Source organism: Oncorhynchus kisutch, linkage group LG14 (genome assembly GCF_002021735.2).
Source record: "Oncorhynchus kisutch isolate 150728-3 linkage group LG14, Okis_V2, whole genome shotgun sequence".
Taxonomy (NCBI): Eukaryota; Metazoa; Chordata; class Actinopteri; order Salmoniformes; family Salmonidae; genus Oncorhynchus; species Oncorhynchus kisutch.
The window spans coordinates 4498591-4518939 of record NC_034187.2 but is presented as its reverse complement, the minus strand read 5'-3'; the positions used below and the strand labels follow the sequence as shown (position 1 = coordinate 4518939).

At 44.0% G+C, this 20349-nt stretch overlaps 1 protein-coding gene across 1 annotated transcript; it reads right to left on the bottom strand.

The window, feature by feature from the left end:
• Positions 1–2895: 2895 nt before the first annotated feature.
• arg2 (arginase 2) lies at positions 2896–20210 on the bottom strand. Its single transcript, XM_031787669.1, has 8 exons — positions 19694–20210; positions 19504–19576; positions 14559–14733; positions 13635–13794; positions 12816–12910; positions 6172–6276; positions 5768–5904; positions 2896–4581 (listed from the first exon to the last, which is right to left on the bottom strand). Exons 1-8 carry the CDS (start codon positions 19802–19804, stop codon positions 4394–4396), a joined length of 1044 nt encoding a protein of 347 aa, XP_031643529.1. The 5' UTR covers positions 19805–20210; the 3' UTR covers positions 2896–4393.
• Between the last annotated feature and the right edge of the window lie 139 nt (positions 20211–20349).

Genomic DNA, 20349 nt, shown 5'->3' with positions numbered 1-20349 from the left:
TCCCCAGCTTACAATTGGTTCATTCATCTCCCGTGTAACTATTAACCCAGGTCGTTGCTGTTAATGAGAGTGTGATCTCAGTCAACTTAACTGGTAAAATAAGGGTTAAAAAAAACATGTTGCAAGTGGATAGTTGAACACGGAACCATCAATCCATGGGCCACTTATTATTTATTTTATTTTTTGCAGAAATTAAAATGAAAGAAGATGTATATTGTAAATTCATACGGTGTGAAATAGTATTTTTACAAGTGACATCTTTACTCGTTAATGCCATCTTTGTTGTACTTTTATTTTTTTTAATGTATTTTTAATTAATAAAAAATTTTTATGCACCAAGTTCAACTATAAGTCGCTCTGGATAAGAGCATCTGCTAATTTTTATGTATTTATTTCACCTTTATTTAACCAGGTAGGCTAGTTGAGAACACCTTTATTTAACCAGGTAGGCTAGTTGAGAACACCTTTATTTAACCAGGTAGGCAAGTTGAGAACACCTTTATTTAACCAGGTAGGCCAGTTGAGAACACCTTTATTTAACCAGGTAGGCTAGTTGAGAACACCTTTATTTAACCAGGTAGGCCAGTTGAGAACAAGTTCTCATTTACAATTGCGACCCTGACCAAGATAAAGCAAAGTAGTTCGACACAAACAACAACAACAGAGTTACACATGGAGTAAAACAAACATACAGTCAATAATACAGTATAAACAAGTCTATATACAATGTGAGCAAATGAGGTGAGATAAAGGAGGTAAAGGCAAAAAAAAGGCCTTGGTGGCAAAGTAAATACAATATAGCAAGTAAAACACTGGAACGGTAGATTTTACAGTAGATGAGTGTGCAAAGTAGAAATACTGAGGTGCAAAGGAGCAATCATCTGCGGATCTGTTGGTGCGGTATGCAAATTGGAGTGGGTCTAAGGTTTTCTGGAATGATGGTGTTGATGTGAGCCATGACTAGCCTTTCAAAGCACTTCATGGCTACAGATGTGAGTGCTACGGGTCGGTAGTCATTTAGACAGGTTACCTTGGCATTCTTGGGCACAGGCACTATGGTGGTCTGTATAAAACATGCTTGTATTATAGACTCGGAACAGAGAGAGGTTGAAAATATCAGTGAAGACACTTGCTAGTTTGTCAGCACATGCTTGAAGTACACGTCCTGGTAATCCGTCTGACCCTGCGGCCTTGTGAATGTTGACCTGTCTAAAGGTCTTACTCGCATAGGTTGTGGAGAGCGTGATCACACAGTCTTCCGGAACAGTTGGTGCTCTCATGCATGTTTCAGTGTTATTTGCCTCGAAGCGAGCATAGAAGTAGTTTAGCTCGTCTGGTAGGCTCGTGTCACTGGGCAGCTCTCGGCTGTGCTTCATTTGTAGTCTGTAATGGTTTGCAAGCCCTGCCACATCCGACGAGCCTCAGAGCCGGTGTAGTCCTGTATTGACGCTTTGCCTGTTTGATGGTTCAAACAAGCTTCCAGGTTAGAGTCCTGCTCTTTGAAAGTGGCAGCTCTATCCTTTAGCTCAGCGCGGATGCTGCCTGTAACCCATGGCTTCTGGTTGGGGTATGTACGTACGGTCACTGTGGGGGCGACTTCATCAATGCACTTATTGATGAAGCCAATGACAGATGTGGTGTACTCCTCAATACCATTGGAGGAATCCCAGAACATATTCCAGTCCTGTAGTTTAGCATCTGCTTCATCTGACCACTTTTTTTATTGATCGAGTCACTGGTGCTTCGTGCTTTACTTTTTGCTTGTAAGCAGGAATCAGTAGGATGGAATTATGGTCAGATTTTCCAAATGGCGGGCGAGGGAGAGCTTTTTTTATGTGTCTCTGTGTGTGGAGTATAGGTGGTCCAGTTATTTTCCCTCTGGTTGCACATTTAATATGCTGATACAAATTTGGTAAAACAAATGTACTTTTCCCTGCATTAAAGTCCCCCAGGCCACTAGGGGCACTACCTCTGGATGAGCATTTTCTTGTTTGCTTATGGCGGAATACAGCTCATTCAATGCTGTCTTAGTGCCTCTGACTGTGGTGGTATGTAAAACTGCTACAAAGAATATAGATGAAAACTCTCTCGGTAGGTAGTGTGGTCTACAGCTTATCATGAGAAACTCTCCCTCGGGCGAGCAATAGCTCATATGTGGAGGTCACCCGTTCACCCACACCGCATCTCACAAAGGCAGTTGGCACCAAAAAGGACAAATGTCCATTGCTCGTGTTTCTTGGCCCAAGTAAGTCTCTTCTTATTGGTGTCCTTTAGTAGTGGTTTCTTTGCAGCAATTCGACCATAACGGCCTGATTCACACAGTCTCCTCTGAACAGTTGATTTTGAGACATGTCAGTTACTTGAAGTCTGAAGCATTTATTTGGGCTGTAATTTCTGAGGCTGGTAACTAATGAACTTGTTCTCTGCAGCAGAGGTAACTCTGGTTCTTCCTTTCCTGTGGCGGTCCTCATGAGAGGCAGTTTTATCACAGTGCTTGATGAAACTTTCAAAGTTCTTGAAATTTCCCGTATTGACTGACCTTCATGTCTTAAAGTAATGATGGACTGTCATTTCTCTTTGCTTATTTGAGCTGTTCTTGTCATAATATGGACTTGGTCTTTTACCAAATAGGGCTATCTTCTGTATACCACCCCTACCTTGTCACAACACAACGGATTGAGGAAAGAAATTCCACTAATTAGTTTAAGAAGGCACACCTGTTAATTGAAATGCATTCCAGGTGACTACCTCGTGAAGCTGGTTGAGAGAATGCCAAGAGTGTGCAAAGTTGTCATCAAGGCAAAAGGGTGGCTACTTTGAAGAATCTTAAATATATTTTGATTTTCGTAAATACGATTCCATGTGTTATTTCATAGTTACAATTTAAGACAGTCATTCAGTGGTCAAAAAGGCATTTGTTATATTTAGTAAATAAGTTATTTCTCTCACCATACAGCCATTACATACACTCATTTTAACTTATTAAAAATGAACTGGTCATTTAATACAGACTAAAATAACACAGTGAATAGACTGACATGGATTCGTAAGTCATTAACTACTACAAATACCCCAACATCATAATAGTCATTAACTACTACAAATACCCCAACATCATAATAGTCATTAACTACTACAAATACCCCAACATCATAAGTCATTATTAACTACTACAAATACCCCAACATAGTCATTATTAACTACTACAAATACCCCAACATCATAATAGTCATTAACTACTACAAATACCCCAACATCATACGTCATTATTAACTACTACAAATACCCCAACATCAAGTCATTATTAACTACTACAAATACCCCAACATAGTCATTAACTACTACAAATACCCCAACATCATAAGTCATTATTAACTACTACAAATACCCCAACATAGTCATTAACTACTACAAATACCCCAACATCATAAGTCATTATTAACTACTACAAATACCCCATCATAAGTCATTATTAACTACTACAAATACCCCAACATCATAAGTCATTATTAACTACTACAAATACCCCATCATAAGTCATTATTAACTACTACAAATACCCCAACATCATAAGTCATTATTAACTACTACAAATACCAACATCATAATAGTCATTATTAACTACTACAAAACACAATCATTCTAGACAAAAACAAATTACATCAAACCCCACATCTGATCCTAGAGTGCAAACGCATCACTACGACAACTCAACTGGCACAGCCACTAGCTCGAGGTATTTGTGTTTCCAAACCACACTATGGTCACATTAGTATTATCATTTTTATTTCGTTACAACCCTGTTATATTGCAGAGATTCAGGATCCAGTCATGAGCAATACTGAGTTTTAGTGATCGCCTGTGGGGCATACCACTGATCACATCGAATACAGTCAACATTTAAATAGTGGAGCTAGGGAGACTGTCCTGTCAAGGCCAGAGCGACCAGCTGTTGATCACATCAATTACAGTTTAAATTTAAGATGTGGGCTTTTAATAGCCTTAGGTTACCAGTGTATTTGTACTACTATTTTGCCAGTCTTGTCATGGCAAACAGTTGACATGAAAACACAGATCTGGGCCCAGGCTAAAGCTTTTCACGCCATCTTAGTAAATTAGCGATGTAATCCTTGAACAAGGCTTTCCAAGTTCAGTCATGATTGTTTGACTGACTGTTGAACAGGTTGCCATACAGTAATATATATATATATAGATATATATAGATATAGATATATATAACACACACAGAAGATGCAACTAAATGCTTTGAAACAATTCAACTAGTTTCAGTGCATCTGTTCTGTATGTACAGTCTTAAAAAAAAAAAACTAATTCAGGAATGCCAATATGTTAAGTCTTTTTGAGTTCTAGAATGTGGTTCTAGAATGTGATTCTAGAGTCGAAGCTGTTCCGTGTCGTCTTTGAGTGTTTGCGACTCCTGGGTGATGGGACCTCCCTCGCGGGTCTGGCCCAGGGATGATGCGATGACGTCCACCGCCATGGAAGCGGTGCTCGCCACCGCCTCACGACTCGCCCCCAGGTCTGGGTTGACCTCAACAAGGTCCATCACTGACAACAACCCTGGAGATTAGACAAACACAATCTATTAGTTTCAGTTCCTTTTTAATTTTTTTTAGAATTTTGCAGACAGAAAATGTACTTCAAAGAATCTTACATATTGAAATGTTTACGTCATAGAAGACTGTTCTTATCGTACCAACAGCATAGCTATATAAACCACTCATGCAATGCAATAACTATTCTCATCCTACCAAGAGTCTTGCATAGCTTGGAGGAAAAGTTTAAGTTTAATGACAGACCTTCCCCCATAATTTCTTATAAATGTATCATTATAGCGTGCCTGTGTTGTGGATCATTATAGCGTGCCTGTGTTGTGGATCATTATAGCGTGCCTGTGTTGTGGATCATTATAGCGTGCCTGTGTTGTGGATCATTATAGCGTGCCTGTGCTGTGGATCATTATAGCGTGCCTGTGTTGTGGATCATTATAGCGTGCCTGTGTTGTGGATCATTATAGCGTGCCTGTGTTGTGGATCATTATAGCGTGCCTGTGTTGTGGATCATTATAGCGTGCCTGTGTTGTGGATCATTATAGCGTGCCTGTGTTGTGGATCATTATAGCGTGCCTGTGCTGTGGATCATTATAGCGTGCCTGTGCTGTGGATCATTATAGCGTGCCTGTGCTGTGGATCATTATAGCGTGCCTGTGCTGTGGATCATTATAGCGTGCCTGTGTTGTGGATCATTATAGCGTGCCTGTGTTGTGGATCATTATAGCGTGCCTGTGTTGTGGATCATTATAGCGTGCCTGTGTTGTGGATCATTATAGCGTGCCTGTGTTGTGGATCATTATAGCGTGCCGGTGTTGTGGATCATTATAGCGTGCCGGTGTTGTGGATCATTATAGCGTGCCTGTGTTGTGGATCATTATAGCGTGCCTGTGTTGTGGATCATTATAGCGTGCCTGTGTTGTGGATCATTATAGCGTGCCTGTGTTGTGGATCATTATAGCGTGCCTGTGTTGTGGATCATTATAGCGTGCCTGTGTTGTGGATCATTATAGCGTGCCTGTGTTGTGGATCATTATAGCGTGCCTGTGTTGTGGATCATTATAGCGTGCCTGTGTTGTGGATCATTATAGCGTGCCTGTGTTGTGGATCATTATAGCCCTAACGTGCCTGTGTTGTGGATCATTATAGCATGCCCTAACATACCTGTGTTGTGGATCATTATAGCCCTAACATACCTGTGTTGTGGATCTCCTCTGTGATCCAGATTCCTTCTCTGTAGGTCAGACCTCCGTTTACTGGTGTTCCTGTGGCCGGGGCCAAAGACGGGTCCATCGCATCAATGTCAAAACTCAGATGGATCGGCCGCTGCTTCCTGTTGGACAAGAGGAGAAGACAATAAGTGTTCAGAATACAGTTCAGTGAATCAATCAACTTTCAACTCAAATTCATCTGAACACACTCCAACCAGTCGCCTGAACACACTCCAACCAGTCGCCTGAACACACTCCAACCAGTCGCCTGAACACATCTATGGGGCCTAATGTAATTGACACAACGAAAGGCTCAAAGTCAGTCATACAGTATGCTGCTTATTTAGTTTATAACATCACTCCTTAATCTTTAACAGTAATTCAATGACCTTGACAAGAGGTGGTCGAAAGTGACTTCCATGACTCTCTGGATGCCGAGCCTGTCGATGTCTCTCATTGTGAAGTACTGGACACCCAAGTCCTTCAGGATGTCGCTGTCAGGAGAAAGGAGAGTAGAATGTCACGAGGAGGGTGTCTGGAAGTGTATTTAAAAAAACAGGTGGAATTATGTGGACAGTTGCATTTTTTCAATTCACATTTAGGTCATTTAGCAGACACTCTTATCCAGATCAACAACTATCAGGCTACCTGTGTGTACTGCGGAGGCCCGTCAGAATCTTGACCACTTTGGCCAATCGGAAGGAAAAAAAACGAATTCACTGTGTCTGCCTTGAGGATGCTCATAAAAAAACTCCAGACCTCCCTCTCCTCCCTCTCCTCTCTCTCTGCTCGCTCTCTCACCCTCTCCTCGCTCTTGCGCAGAGGAACCCAGAACGATATGTGACCACTTGGTTAAGGCAACACCGTTTTGCCTAGGACACCCAAACCAGTGGCCACCGCTAAGTCCAAGGAGCCTGGCCCTCTCTGGAAGTTGCTGTAGCCCCCTGCCTGGGATAGTTAGCCTACATTGTCTATTGGTTGAGACACAGGGCCCGTTCTAGCTTGGTATGTCAGGGTGGGAAACTGGAAATAGAGTTAGTAAGGCATTTGTACTGAACAAAAATATAAATGCAACATGCAACAGTTCATAAGGAAATCAGTCAATTGAAATGAATTAATTATAATGACTGGGAATACAGACGTGCATCTGTTGGTCACAGAGACACTACATGTGAACACCTGCTCGTCGAACATCTCATTCTAAAATCATGGGCATTAATATGGAGTTGGTCCTCCCCCCTTTTCTGCTATAACAGCCTCCACTCTTCTGGGAAGGCTTTCCAATAGATGGTGTTGAGGTCAGGGCTCTGTGCAGGCCAGTCAAGTTCTTCCACACCGATCTCGACAAACCATTTCTGTATTGACCTCACTTTGTGCAAGGAGGCATTGTCATGCTGAAACAGGAAAGGGCCTTCCCAAAACTGTTGCCACAAAGTTGAAAGCACAGAATGGTCTAGAATGTCATTATATGCTATAGCATTAAGATTTCCCTTCACTGGAACTAAGGGGCCTGAACCATGAAAAACAGCCCCAGACCATTATTCCTCCTCCACCAAACGTTACAGTTGGCACTGTGCATTCAGGCAGGAAGCATTCTCCAGGCATCCGCCAAACCCAGATTCGTCAGACTGCCAGACGGTGAAGCGTGATTCATCTCTCCAGATCCTGGCACTGTCCAATCAGCAACTTTCACTTAAAAATAGCCTTTTAGTTCATTTACTTAAAATTAAATTTTTTCAAGATCTGTTAATATAATTATTATAAATAAAAGAGTATCACTTCTCACAACGGTGCTCTTTTAGTAAAGTTAGATCAAAGCTGAATCAATGTCTTGCAAGATCACATAATTATTCATTCATACATAATAGAACTGTATATACACTAAATACAAGAAAGGCTAATTGTCACGTTCTGACCTTAGTTCTTTTATTATAGAGTTGGACCCCCCCCCCCTTTGCTGCTGTAACAGCCTCCACTTTTCAGGGAAGTCATTTTATGTTCCTTTTTCTATGTTTTGGGATTTCTGTTTTTGGCCTGGCATGGTTCTCAATCAGAGGCAGCTGTTTATTGTTGTCCCTGATTGAGAACCATATTTAGGTAGCCTGGTTTCACTCTTGAGTTGTGGGTGATTATTTTCTGTTGTGTGTCTGTACCAGCCAGAACTGTTTCTAGGTTGTTTCTCTTTGTTATCTCCGTGTTCATTTTAATAAATATGAACACGTACCACGCTGCACCTTGGTCCTCACCTTCTTCCACCAACAACGGCCGTTACACTAATAGTTAACACCATCTGCTTACCAAACAGTCATTCAATAACATTTAAATGCCTATTCCCATGCAACTGATCGAGATCAATCAACTGATCGAGATCAATCAACTGATCGAGATCAATCAACTGATCTGGCATAGAGCAACACATGCAGATGCAGTCTGGACAAGACATGAAGAATTATCATTCTGTTTGGACGGTAAAACATGAAGAATTATCATTCCCGATTGACAGTGATGATGGCCTATTTTGAAACGAGGTAGCCTATGCCTAACCTGGTGTTTGAGGGTATGAAACATTTTAATTTCTCTTTAGACAATAGCCTATGTGTGGGCATAGCCACACATTGCAATTGGAGGACACATCTTTCAAATCATATTCTATATTCAATAGACTACATCTGTCATATTCTATAAGGATAGGCTATTCAATAGACTACATCTGTCATATTCTATAAGGATAGGCTATTCAATAGACTACATCTGTCATATTCTATAATGATAGGCTATTCAATAGACTACGCCTGTCATATTCTATAATGATAGGCTATTCAATAGGCTACATCTGCCGGTATAAACTTTGCCGAAATTATGATGTCATTCACATTTTGTTTGCTCTCTCACCTCAAAACAATAGCTATACACCACTGCTTATAACTAAGTTAAGTATAACTCTAAGTTAAGATGTGTCCAATATATTAGATCCAGCTATGTATTTGGTTTGCTAACTTGCTAGCGAAGTGGCTATATGTCAAGATCAAGCTTCATGGTGACAGCAGAGACATTCAATCCCCTTCCTTGGATCGAGATTAGTTTGAATACCAGACTCTCTCGCTGAAGTTCCACTCCTTGCCAAAGATACTGGCTTTTTGGATACGCACTGGATTTACAGTGGAGTTGCTCATTGGTTGTTGGAAATAACATTCATATTTTCTATGACAACATGTGGAGCCTCAAATAGAATTAGAATTATAACGAAAAAAACAAACATTTAGCTGTTAGCTAGTTACAGCTAGGTAGAGTGGGGAGAACAAGTATTTGATACACTGCCGATTTTGCAGGTTTTCCTACTTACAAATCATGTAGAGGTCTGTCATATTTATTATAGGTACACTTAAACTGTGAGAGACGGAATCTAAAACCAAAATTCAGAAATCACATTGTATGATTTTTAAGTCATTCATTTGCATTTTATTGACCATGACCAGCCTTTCAAAGCACTTCACGGCTACAGGCGTGAGTGCTTCAGGTCGGTAGTCATTTAGGCAGGTTACCTTCGCTTTCTTGGGCACAGGGACTATGGTGGTCTGCTTGAAACATGTAGGTATTACAGACTGGGTCAGGTTGAGACATGTAGGTATTACAGACTGGGTCAGGTTGAGACTGAGACATATAGGTATTACAGACTGGGTCAGGTTGAGACATGTAGGTATTACAGACTGGGTCAGGTTGAGACATGTAGGTATTACAGACTGGGACAGGTTGAGACATGTAGGTATTACAGACTGGGACAGGTTGAGACATGTAGGTATTACAGACTGGGTCAGGTTGAGACATGTAGGTATTACAGACTGGGTCAGGTTGAGACTGAGACATGTTGGTATTACAGACTGGGTCAGGTTGAGACATGTAGGTATTACAGACTGGGTCAGGTTGAGACATGTAGGTATTACAGACTGGGTCAGGTTGAGACATGTAGGTATTACAGACTGGGTCAGGTTGAGACTGAGACATGTTGGTATTACAGACTGGGTCAGGTTGAGACATGTAGGTATTACAGACTGGGACAGGTTGAGACATGTAGGTATTACAGACTGGGTCAGGTTGAGACTGAGACATGTTGGTATTACAGACTGGGTCAGGTTGAGACATGTAGGTATTACAGACTGGGACAGGTTGAGACATGTAGGTATTACAGACTGGGACAGGTTGAGACTGAGACATGTTGGTATTACAGACTGGGACAGGTTGAGACATGTAGGTATTACAGACTGGGTCAGGTTGAGACTGAGACATGTTGGTATTACAGACTGGGTCAGGTTGAGACATGTAGGTATTACAGACTGGGACAGGTTGAGACATGTAGGTATTACAGACTGGGTCAGGTTGAGACTGAGACATGTTGGTATTACAGACTGGGTCAGGTTGAGACATGTAGGTATTACAGACTGGGACAGGTTGAGACATGTTGGTATTACAGACTGGGTCAGGTTGAGACATGTAGGTATTACAGACTGGGTCAGGTTGAGACATGTAGGTATTACAGACTGGGTCAGGTTGAGACATGTAGGTATTACAGACTGGGTCAGGTTGAGACATGTAGGTATTACAGACTGGGACAGGTTGAGACATGTAGGTATTACAGACTGGGTCAGGTTGAGACATGTAGGTATTACAGACTGGGACAGGTTGAGACATGTAGGTATTACAGACTGGGACAGGTTGAGACATGTAGGTATTACAGACTGGGTCAGGTTGAGACATGTAGGTATTACAGACTGGGTCAGGTTGAGACATGTAGGTATTACAGACTGGGTCAGGTTGAGACATGTAGGTATTACAGACTGGGTCAGGGAGAGGTTGAGACATGTAGGTATTACAGACTGGGACAGGGAGAGGTTGAGACATGTAGGCATTACTGACTGGGTCAGGTTGAGACATGTAGGTATTACAGACTGGGTCAGGTTGAGACATGTAGGTATTACAGACTGGGTCAGGTTGAGACATGTAGGTATTACAGACTGGGACAGGTTGAGACATGTAGGTATTACAGACTGGGTCAGGTTGAGACATGTAGGTATTACAGACTGGGACAGGTTGAGACATGTAGGTATTACAGACTGGGACAGGTTGAGACATGTAGGTATTACAGACTGGGTCAGGTTGAGACATGTAGGTATTACAGACTGGGTCAGGTTGAGACATGTAGGTATTACAGACTGGGTCAGGGAGAGGTTGAGACATGTAGGTATTACAGACTGGGACAGGGAGAGGTTGAGACATGTAGGCATTACTGACTGGGTCAGGTTGAGACATGTAGGTATTACAGACTGGGTCAGGTTGAGACATGTAGGTATTACAGACTGGGTCAGGTTGAGACATGTAGGTATTACAGACTGGGACAGGTTGAGACATGTAGGTATTACAGACTGGGTCAGGTTGAGACATGTAGGTATTACAGACTGGGACAGGTTGAGACATGTAGGTATTACAGACTGGGTCAGGTTGAGACATGTAGGTATTACAGACTGGGTCAGGTTGAGACATGTAGGTATTACAGACTGGGTCAGGGAGAGGTTGAGACATGTAGGTATTACAGACTGGGACAGGGAGAGGTTGAGACATGTAGGTATTACTGACTGGGTCAGGTTGAGACATGTAGGTATTACTGACTGGGTCAGGGAGAGGTTGAAAATGTCAGTATAGTAAAGGAGTTCTAGAGTATTTTTTGTCAGGTTGCACATGTGACATGCTGGTAGAAATGAGGTAAAACAGATTTAAGTTTCCCTGCATTAATGTCTCTGGCCACTAGGAGTGCAGCTTCTGGATGAGCATTTTCTTGTTTGCTTATGGCCCTATACATCTCGTTGATTGCAGTCTTAGTGCCTGCATCGGTCTGTGGTGGTAAATAGACGGCTACGAAAAATATAGATGAGAACTCTCTTGGTAGATAGTGTGATCTACAGCTTATCATGAGGTACTCTACCTCAGGCGAGCAATACATCGAGACTTACTTAATATTAGACGTCGCACACCAGCTGTGATTTACCATTAGACACACACCATCACCCCTCCGCACCCCTTGCCGGACGTGCCTGTTCTGTCCTGCCGATGCAGATCCCAGCTAACTGTACATTATCCATGTCGTCGTTCAGCCACGACTTGGTGAAACATAAGATATGACCGTTTTTAATTTCCTGTTTGTAGGATAGTCTTGAACGGAGCTCATCCAGTTTATTCTCCAGTGATTGCACGTTGGCCAATAGGATGGACGGTAGAGGCCGGTTACCCACTTGCCGACGAATTCTCACAGAGATGGTATGAACATCTAGATACTGCCCAACCTTAGTATACTGTGGTGTGACAGTGGTATGTGGTTGACAGTGGTATGTGGTTGAATGCACCAAGTTCAACTATAAGTCGCTCTGGATAAGAGCATCTGCTAATTTTTATGTATTTATTTCACCTTTATTTAACCAGGTAGGCCAGTTGAGAACACCTTTATTTAACCAGGTAGGCAAGTTGAGAACACCTTTATTTAACCAGGTAGGCTAGTTGAGAACACCTTTATTTAACCAGGTAGGCCAGTTGAGAACACCTTTATTTAACCAGGTAGGCAAGTTGAGAACACCTTTATTTAACCAGGTAGGCTAGTTGAGAACACCTTTATTTAACCAGGTAGGCAAGTTGAGAACAAGTTCTCATTTACAATTGCGACCCTGACCAAGATAAAGCAAAGCTGTTCGACACGTACAACAACACAGTTACACATGGAGTAAAACAAACATACAGTCAATAATACAGTAGAGAAATAAGTCTATATACACACACAATAATATACAAAATGACTGAAATGTCAAATAATGCGTTTTAACTGTGTTATAAATCGTAGTGTACAGAGTAGTGTACTTGGTAGTGTACTTGGTAGTGTACAGAGTAGTGTACAGAGTAGTGTACAGAGTAGTGTACAGAGTAGTGTACTTGGTAGTGTACAGAGTAGTGTACAGAGTAGTGTACAGAGTAGTGTACAGAGTAGTGTACTTACTACTCTCCAGGGTCGACGTCTCTCAGGCCAATGTAGACCAGGTCCTTAGCTGACAGGAAGGGCTTCATCCAGCTGAACCCTGGCAGCTCTGGCATCTACAGACAACAACAACAACAACAACAACAGATAACAGGTCAGTATCAGAGGGAGAGCAGTAAGGCTGTAGTGAGAACATAGCCTGGTTTCCAGATCTATTAGTGCTGTATAGCCAGGTTGCACATGTGGTCACTATGGTCACTGAGGCTGTAGTGATTATATAGCCTGGTATCCAGATCTGTTAGTGTTGTAGAGCCAACTCTATAGTCTGAGGCTGTAGTGAGAATATAGCCTGGTATCCAGATCTGTTAGTGCTGTAGAGCCAACTCTATGGTCACTGAGGCGGTAGGTAAAATATAGCCTGGTATCCAGATATGCTAGTGCTGTATAGCCAACTCTATGGTCACTGAAGCGGTAGGGAGAATATAGCCTGGTATCCAGATCTATTAGTGCTGTATAGCCAACTCTATGGTCACTGAAGCGGTAGGGAGAATATAGCCTGGTATCCAGATCTATTAGTGCTGTATAGCCAACTCTATGGTCACTGAAGCGGTAGGGAGAATATAGCCTGGTATCCAGATCTGTTAGTGCTGTATAGCCAACTCTATGGTCACTGAGGCCACGGGGGGGAACCACTTGGACATGACACCTTAATTTGAAACCCACAGACTTCCGGTGGCTACCCAGGCAACCAGAGACGTAAGCATGGCCTGGCGTTAGGGATCAGGATAGTGAGAATGCATGTCACAAGGCCATGTCTACCCAACTCCTCTGTCATCTTACCTTGTTCTGCAGCTCTTTCAGCATGAAGGCAACCGACTGTCCGTGGAGGTTCCCTGAGGGCGAGGTGAGGGGCGTGTTTATGTCAGCGTGGGCGTCGACCCAGATCAGACACAGGTCAGGACACTGCCGGGCGTGGCCTTCCACTGAACCAATGGCCAGGCTGCGGGGGGAGAGATCAGGAAGGGAGTTAGAATCCAATCTCCATTATTAATAGATTCTAATGACCTGTAATACATTCTGTTCCCCCCCCAGGGCAACGCTGACTGTGTTACACAACCCACTGATAAACCTGTTGCCGCTATGTTTTTGTTCAACCTTAATTTAAATAGGCAAGTCAGTTCAGAACAAATACCTATTTTACAATGATGGCCGAAAGCGGCCAAACCCTCCCCTTTAATTAACCACGCAAGTCAGTTAAGAACAAATTCTTATTTGTTATGACGGCCTAGGAACAGTGGGTTAACTGCCTGTTCAGGGGAACAGTGGGTTAACTGGCCTAGGAACAGTGGGTTAACTGCCTGTTCAGGGGAACAGTGGGTTAACTGGCCTAGGAACAGAGGGTTAACTGCCTGTTCAGGGGCAGAACGACAGATTTTTACCTTGTTGAAAAGACGAATCCCCGAGCTAACATTTTGGTTACAAGTCCAACGCTCTAACCACTAGGCTACCTGCCGCCCCTAACCCGGCCAAACCCTCCCCTAACCCGGCCACCCCCCCCCCCCCCCCCAACCCGGCCCCCCAAAAAAACTAACCCGGCCAAACCTCCCCCTAACCCGTATGACGCTGGGCCAATTGTGTGCCGCCCCATGTCTAAGGTCCTAAGCCTGCCTAATGCTTAATTTCCGAACACTGTCAATGTTGCTAAAATAACAATACCGTGTTGGTTCTCTGAGAACATGAAAGGGTTGTTGTTGTGGTATGTACCTGTGGTCTCCTCCCAGCATGATGGTAGTGTGTCCGGCTCCCACCGCGTTGCGGACGGCCCCTGACAGCAGTTTGTTAGCTCTGCCCACAGTGCGAGGGAAGGGGACGTGCATGTAGGGCTCGTCCTTCTCCAGATACTGGAAGCTCAGGTCTCCAAAGTCATGCACTGGGTAATCTGCACAAGGAAATATAAGGTACGGGTTTACTACACACTGGCTTAATTCAAAAGCAAATGGTATGGATGAATTGGAGCATGAATGGTAATGTAGCAGATGGCTTAGTGCAGCTAGAAGTACTGTGGCCCCGGATCCTGATCCTGAGAGCAAGAAGTACTGTGGCCCCAGATCCTGATCCTGAGAGCTAGAAGTACTTTGGCCCCGGATCCTGAGAGCTAGAAGTACTGTGGCCCCGGATCCTGAGAGCAAGAAGTACTGTGGCCCCGGATCCTGAGAGCAAGAAGTACTGTGGCCCCAGATCCTGAGAGCTAGAAGTACTGTGGCCCCGGATCCTGAGAGCTAGAAGTACTGTGTCCCCAGATCCTGATAGCTAGAAGTACTGTGGCCCCAGATCCTGAGAGCAAGAAGTACTGTGTCCCCAGATCCTGATCCTGAGAGCAAGAAGTACTGTGGCCCCAGATCCTGATCCTGAGAGCTGGAAGTACTGTGGCCCCGGATCCTGAGAGCTGGAAGTACTGTGGCCCCAGATCCTGAGAGCTAGAAGTACTGTGGCCACAGATCCTGAGAGCTAGAAGTACTGTGGCCCCGGATCCTGAGAGCTAGAAGTACTGTGGCCCCGGATCCTGAGAGCTAGAAGTACTGTGGCCCCGGATCCTGAGAGCAAGAAGTACTGTGGCCCCGGATCCTGAGAGCAAGAAGTACTGTGGCCCCGGATCCTGAGAGCTAGAAGTACTGTGGCCCCGGATCCTGAGAGCAAGAAGTACTGTGGCCCCGGATCCTGAGAGCAAGAAGTACTGTGGCCCCGGATCCTGAGAGCTAGAAGTACTGTGGCCCCGGATCCTGAGAGCTACAAGTACTGTGTCCCCGGATCCTGAGAGCTACAAGTACTGTGTCCCCAGATCCTGAGAGCTAGAAGTACTGTGTCCCTGGATCCTGAGAGCTAGAAGTACTGTGTCCCCAGATCCTGATGCTGAGAGCTAGAAGTACTGTGTCCCCAGATCCTGAGAGCTAGAAGTACTGTGTCCCCAGATCCTGAGAGCTAGAAGTACTGTGTCCCCAGATCCTGAGAGCTAGAAGTACTGTGTCCCCAGATCCTGAGAGCTAGAAGTACTGTGGACCCAGATCATGATCATGAGAGCTAGAAGTACTGTGGCCCCAGATCCTGATAGCTAGAAGTACTGTGGCCCCAGATCCTGAGAGCAAGAAGTACTGTGTCCCCAGATCCTGATCCTGAGCGCAAGAAGTACTGTGGCCCCAGATCCTGATCCTGAGAGCTGGAAGTACTGTGGCCCCGGATCCTGAGAGCTGGAAGTACTGTGGCCCCAGATCCTGAGAGCTAGAAGTACTGTGGCCCCGGATCCTGAGAGCTAGAAGTACTGTGGCCCCGGATCCTGAGAGCTAGAAGTACTGTGGCCCCGGATCCTGAGAGCAAGAAGTACTGTGGCCCCGGATCCTGAGAGCAAGAAGTACTGTGGCCCCGGATCCTGAGAGCTAGAAGTACTGTGGCCCCGGATCCTGAGAGCAAGAAGTACTGTGGCCCCGGATCCTGAGAGCAAGAAGTACTGTGGCCCCAGATCCTGAGAGCTAGAAGTACTGTGGCCCCGGATCCTGAGAGCTACAAGTACTGTGTCCCCGGATCCTGAGAGCTACAAGTACTGTGTCCCCAGATCCTGAGAGCTAGAAGTACTGTGTCCCCGGATCCTGAGAGCTAGAAGTACTGTGTCCCCAGATCCTGATGCTGAGAGCTAGAAGTACTGTGTCCCCAGATCCTGAGAGCTAGAAGTACTGTGTCCCCAGATCCTGAGAGCTAGAAGTACTGTGTCCCCAGATCCTGAGAGCTAGAAGTACTGTGTCCCCAGATCCTGAGAGCTAGAAGTACTGTGTCCCCAGATCCTGAGAGCTAGAAGTACTGTGTCCCCAGATCCTGAGAGCTAGAAGTACTGTGTCCCCAGATCCTGAGAGCTAGAAGTACTGTGGACCCAGATCATGATCATGAGAGCTAGAAGTACTGTGGCCCCAGATCCTGATAGCTAGAAGTACTGTGGCCCCAGATCCTGAGAGCTAGAAGTGCTGTGGCCCCAGATCCTGAGAGCTAGAAGTACTGTGGCCCCAGATCCTGAGAGCTAGAAGTACTGTGGCCCTGGATCCTGAGAGCTAGAAGTACTGTGGCCCCAGATCCTGAGAGCTAGAAGTACTGTGGCCCCAGATCCTGAGAGCTAGAAGTACTGTGGCCCCAGATTCATGAATGGCCTTGGCCAGTTCGTGCCCCAGTTTGTCAGCGCAGAATTTCCACTGTCACATTAAGCGTTAGGTAGGCTGCATGTCTTTGAGGCATTAGTTCAACTCTTTCTCCAGGCTCTGATGTCCAAACCCTCTAACCTGGCTCTCCTCACACACCCTTCTCCTATCATCTCTGATGTCCAATCCCCTTTGCCCTGGCTCTTCTCACACACCCCTCTCCTATCATCTTTGATTGACGAGGTGGAGTCATTCAAGCCATTTGCTGGAACCGCTGTCTGTCTGACTGGGCACTACTTTCCATGTGTCCCATTTCCCATGTGTGTCCTCTCAGGTTTCTCTAAGACCAGATCACCCTCTGATACCACGGTAAAGGCAGAGTAAACAGAGGAATTTCTCCAGAAAGTGGGCTGCACCGACGCTACTGGTATTGGCACCTCGGACTAATGACTTATGAGTTGAAGTAAACAAGAAATTTGAGGCACCACTTGTAGGTGACAATGTTCCATTTGATAGCGGTGTCATGTCACTCTGCTGGTCGGGAGGGGACCAATGTGGTGCCCCGTTACCATCTAAGACAGGGGTGGAAAACTCCAGTCCTCAGGGGCCAGAGTAGTGTCACACACACACACACACACACACACAATTCTTAGAAAACACAGCTGATTAAATGAATTGCATTCTAAACTGAATTCTAAACTGAAGACCATGAATATTTGATTATTGATCAGGTGTGTTGACTGGGGCAAAATTGTCACACCAATCAGGTCCCCTTGGGGACTGGAATTGCTCTCCCTGATCTAAGATCTCTCCCCGTGTTACCATCTTAGACCCCTGGACAGGAATAGCTCAACCCAGTGCCTCTCTGTTAATGTAATCATAATCTAATATGTTTTTGAACTTGACTCAATGTCAGTGATATTTAATGCAGTTGACAGGGCTAGAATTTACCTTCTTGGCAAGTGCACAATGTCTGATCATCTCAGCTATAAGGAGGATACAATTTATAGTCTCCCTGTTGCTAAAATGGCATCAGCAGAAGTAAGGCTATTTACTTTCCATACTTTTGTTTTTAATAAACTGCCTATTTTAGCAGTTTGAAGTCCACTTTTAGAGACAGCTAAAATAGCACCATATGTACATGCTTGGGCACAGCAGGAGATGTCTATAGAAAGCTTTGGACTAGACTATAGGCCATACTCAAGGATGAGCCAAATGGAACATTTCGTTCCCAGAGAGCTGCAAATTACAATTGAGGCCCATCCAGACTAGGCCTAACACTACACCTACAACTACGCTAGATCAAAGGTTTTAGGCTAGTATCTTCATAAAATGATCGGGTTTCTTAAAGACTATGGAGGTTTGATGTCTTTACAAAAAGCATGTCAGTCGTCTACATCCAACAAAGGGGAAAAAACGGCCATCTAAAGATAAGCTTCTCGTATTACACCGACGGCCGGCCACAGGAACCGTCGATTGCGTAACTGGCTAGAAACTGACAAGAAGCTCCGTTGTCCTGCCTCGAGCGCTCTCCAGCTGAGTGCTCAGGGACACAAACCGAGCTAAGACTACCGGGACATGACTTGCACATTCCAGAACTTAACCTCTACTTGAAGTGAAAAGCTTTATTAGAAGATTGAGTCCTCTTTTTATTTTTTATGCATTAACATGGCTCGTTTAGCTGATAAATAGCCGTTCAATGGGGGATTCCTAGCCTAGCCTGATAGGTTTCTCTTCATCACAACTAGGATCTGACCACATAATATGTTATGTATGACTTGATCATAATCCATTGGTTTAGAAGTGGCAGCATTTTGTCTGACGAAATGTGTGCTCCTCCATGCTCAGATTTGTCAATGGTCGTTAAAAAAAAAGCCCGTGGTTTACTCTGGATTGGAACCCACAGTCTGGGTGTTTACTGTCACATGGAGCCGGCTGTGTGATGCAGTCTCGCAGTTACTCACAAAAAAAACCCAAAAGTTCGTTTCGTCTTTCAAGCATTCAAGGCAGCGATAGGGCCTCCTATTCAACTATGATAGGCAGAAGTGTACAAAGGGAAGGCTGCAATGGGAGGAGAGAATATGTTTTTCGGAGAAAGCTCTGTTCATGCCGGCCCCAGGAACGGTTGATTGCATAACTGACTGTACAGTGACGACAGCAGACTTGCCCATCCTTTCTCGCCCGTGTGACCCAATAAAACCGTTATTTTAATTACAAGAACGTTATCCTTTTAGACAAAAAATAAAATAATAATCTGTGTTGATCGCCAGCATTCAAGGTCTGAGCAATACCGGTGTTTGATTTCGTTGTTTGACAATATTAGACAATACACACTTATGTTAAAGACTGACGAAACACACAGCCTATAGCCCAATGCTTTACTTCCGAGAACTGAATGACTCAGGGAAGCAGCTCTTGCATGAATCATTAACCTATTTTAGCGTTAGAATAAGTATTACCAGATCATTTTAGTTCAACAGTACATTTAGCAGTTTGTTTTTAACACATTAATAAGATGTTCCATCACTTACCCAGATTTGAAAGCCTCTCGATCAGACCGGCATCCCTGATGGCTTTGGGTCCATGTTCCACCCCTCTCCTTTTCTAAAGAAAAATAACAGCAAAGTTCAATAATTCTGGTAAAAGAAATAACCTTATATAAATAGCCATATTAGCCATATTAAAACGAATGGTTTCTAATAGGATGAGCTTTTTCCTTACCTGTCCTTTTGAGAATGGTGCTCCTAAAACAGCCACAGAATGCGCTCTGCTCTGACAGGTATTGTTGAGTTGAGTCCTTAGAAGACGACGCAGTGGCCCTCTTAAAGCCATTTTAAAATCGTATTTAATTTATCAATTGACTTCAAAATAATGTATAACAACCGTTTAACGACCAAGGCTGAGATTCAAAAGTGGATTCAAACGCTCTTCTTGTAGGATCCCACTCTGACGATGGTGACGCTTTGATGTGAGCGCACGTTGGGGAGATGGTTTTATGCTCTTATGATTTCATTAATATTCATGAGGGGATGAATGGCGGTCAGGATTAAGAGCAAGATCAACTGACATTTGTCTCTAAATACCTTGTAGAGTTTGAAAATATTTTAACCCCATATCATATGCAAATTCACCCAAATGCCACGCGTTAAATCTGAAAACACAATCATTAATTCTGTGTCCTTATTCATAAATCCCGTTACCTCGTGAAGGAAGACATGCGTCAATACTGTAAACGACGCCTTCGAACTAGCCAATGAGATGTATCCAATAGATGGGTTTGTTCCAAAGGCGTGTCTTGTGTTTCCAAAATGCACCCATTGGCCCGCAATTTCTAAGGGGCAGACATTTTTTAGATGTTCCTTTATTTAAATTGGCAA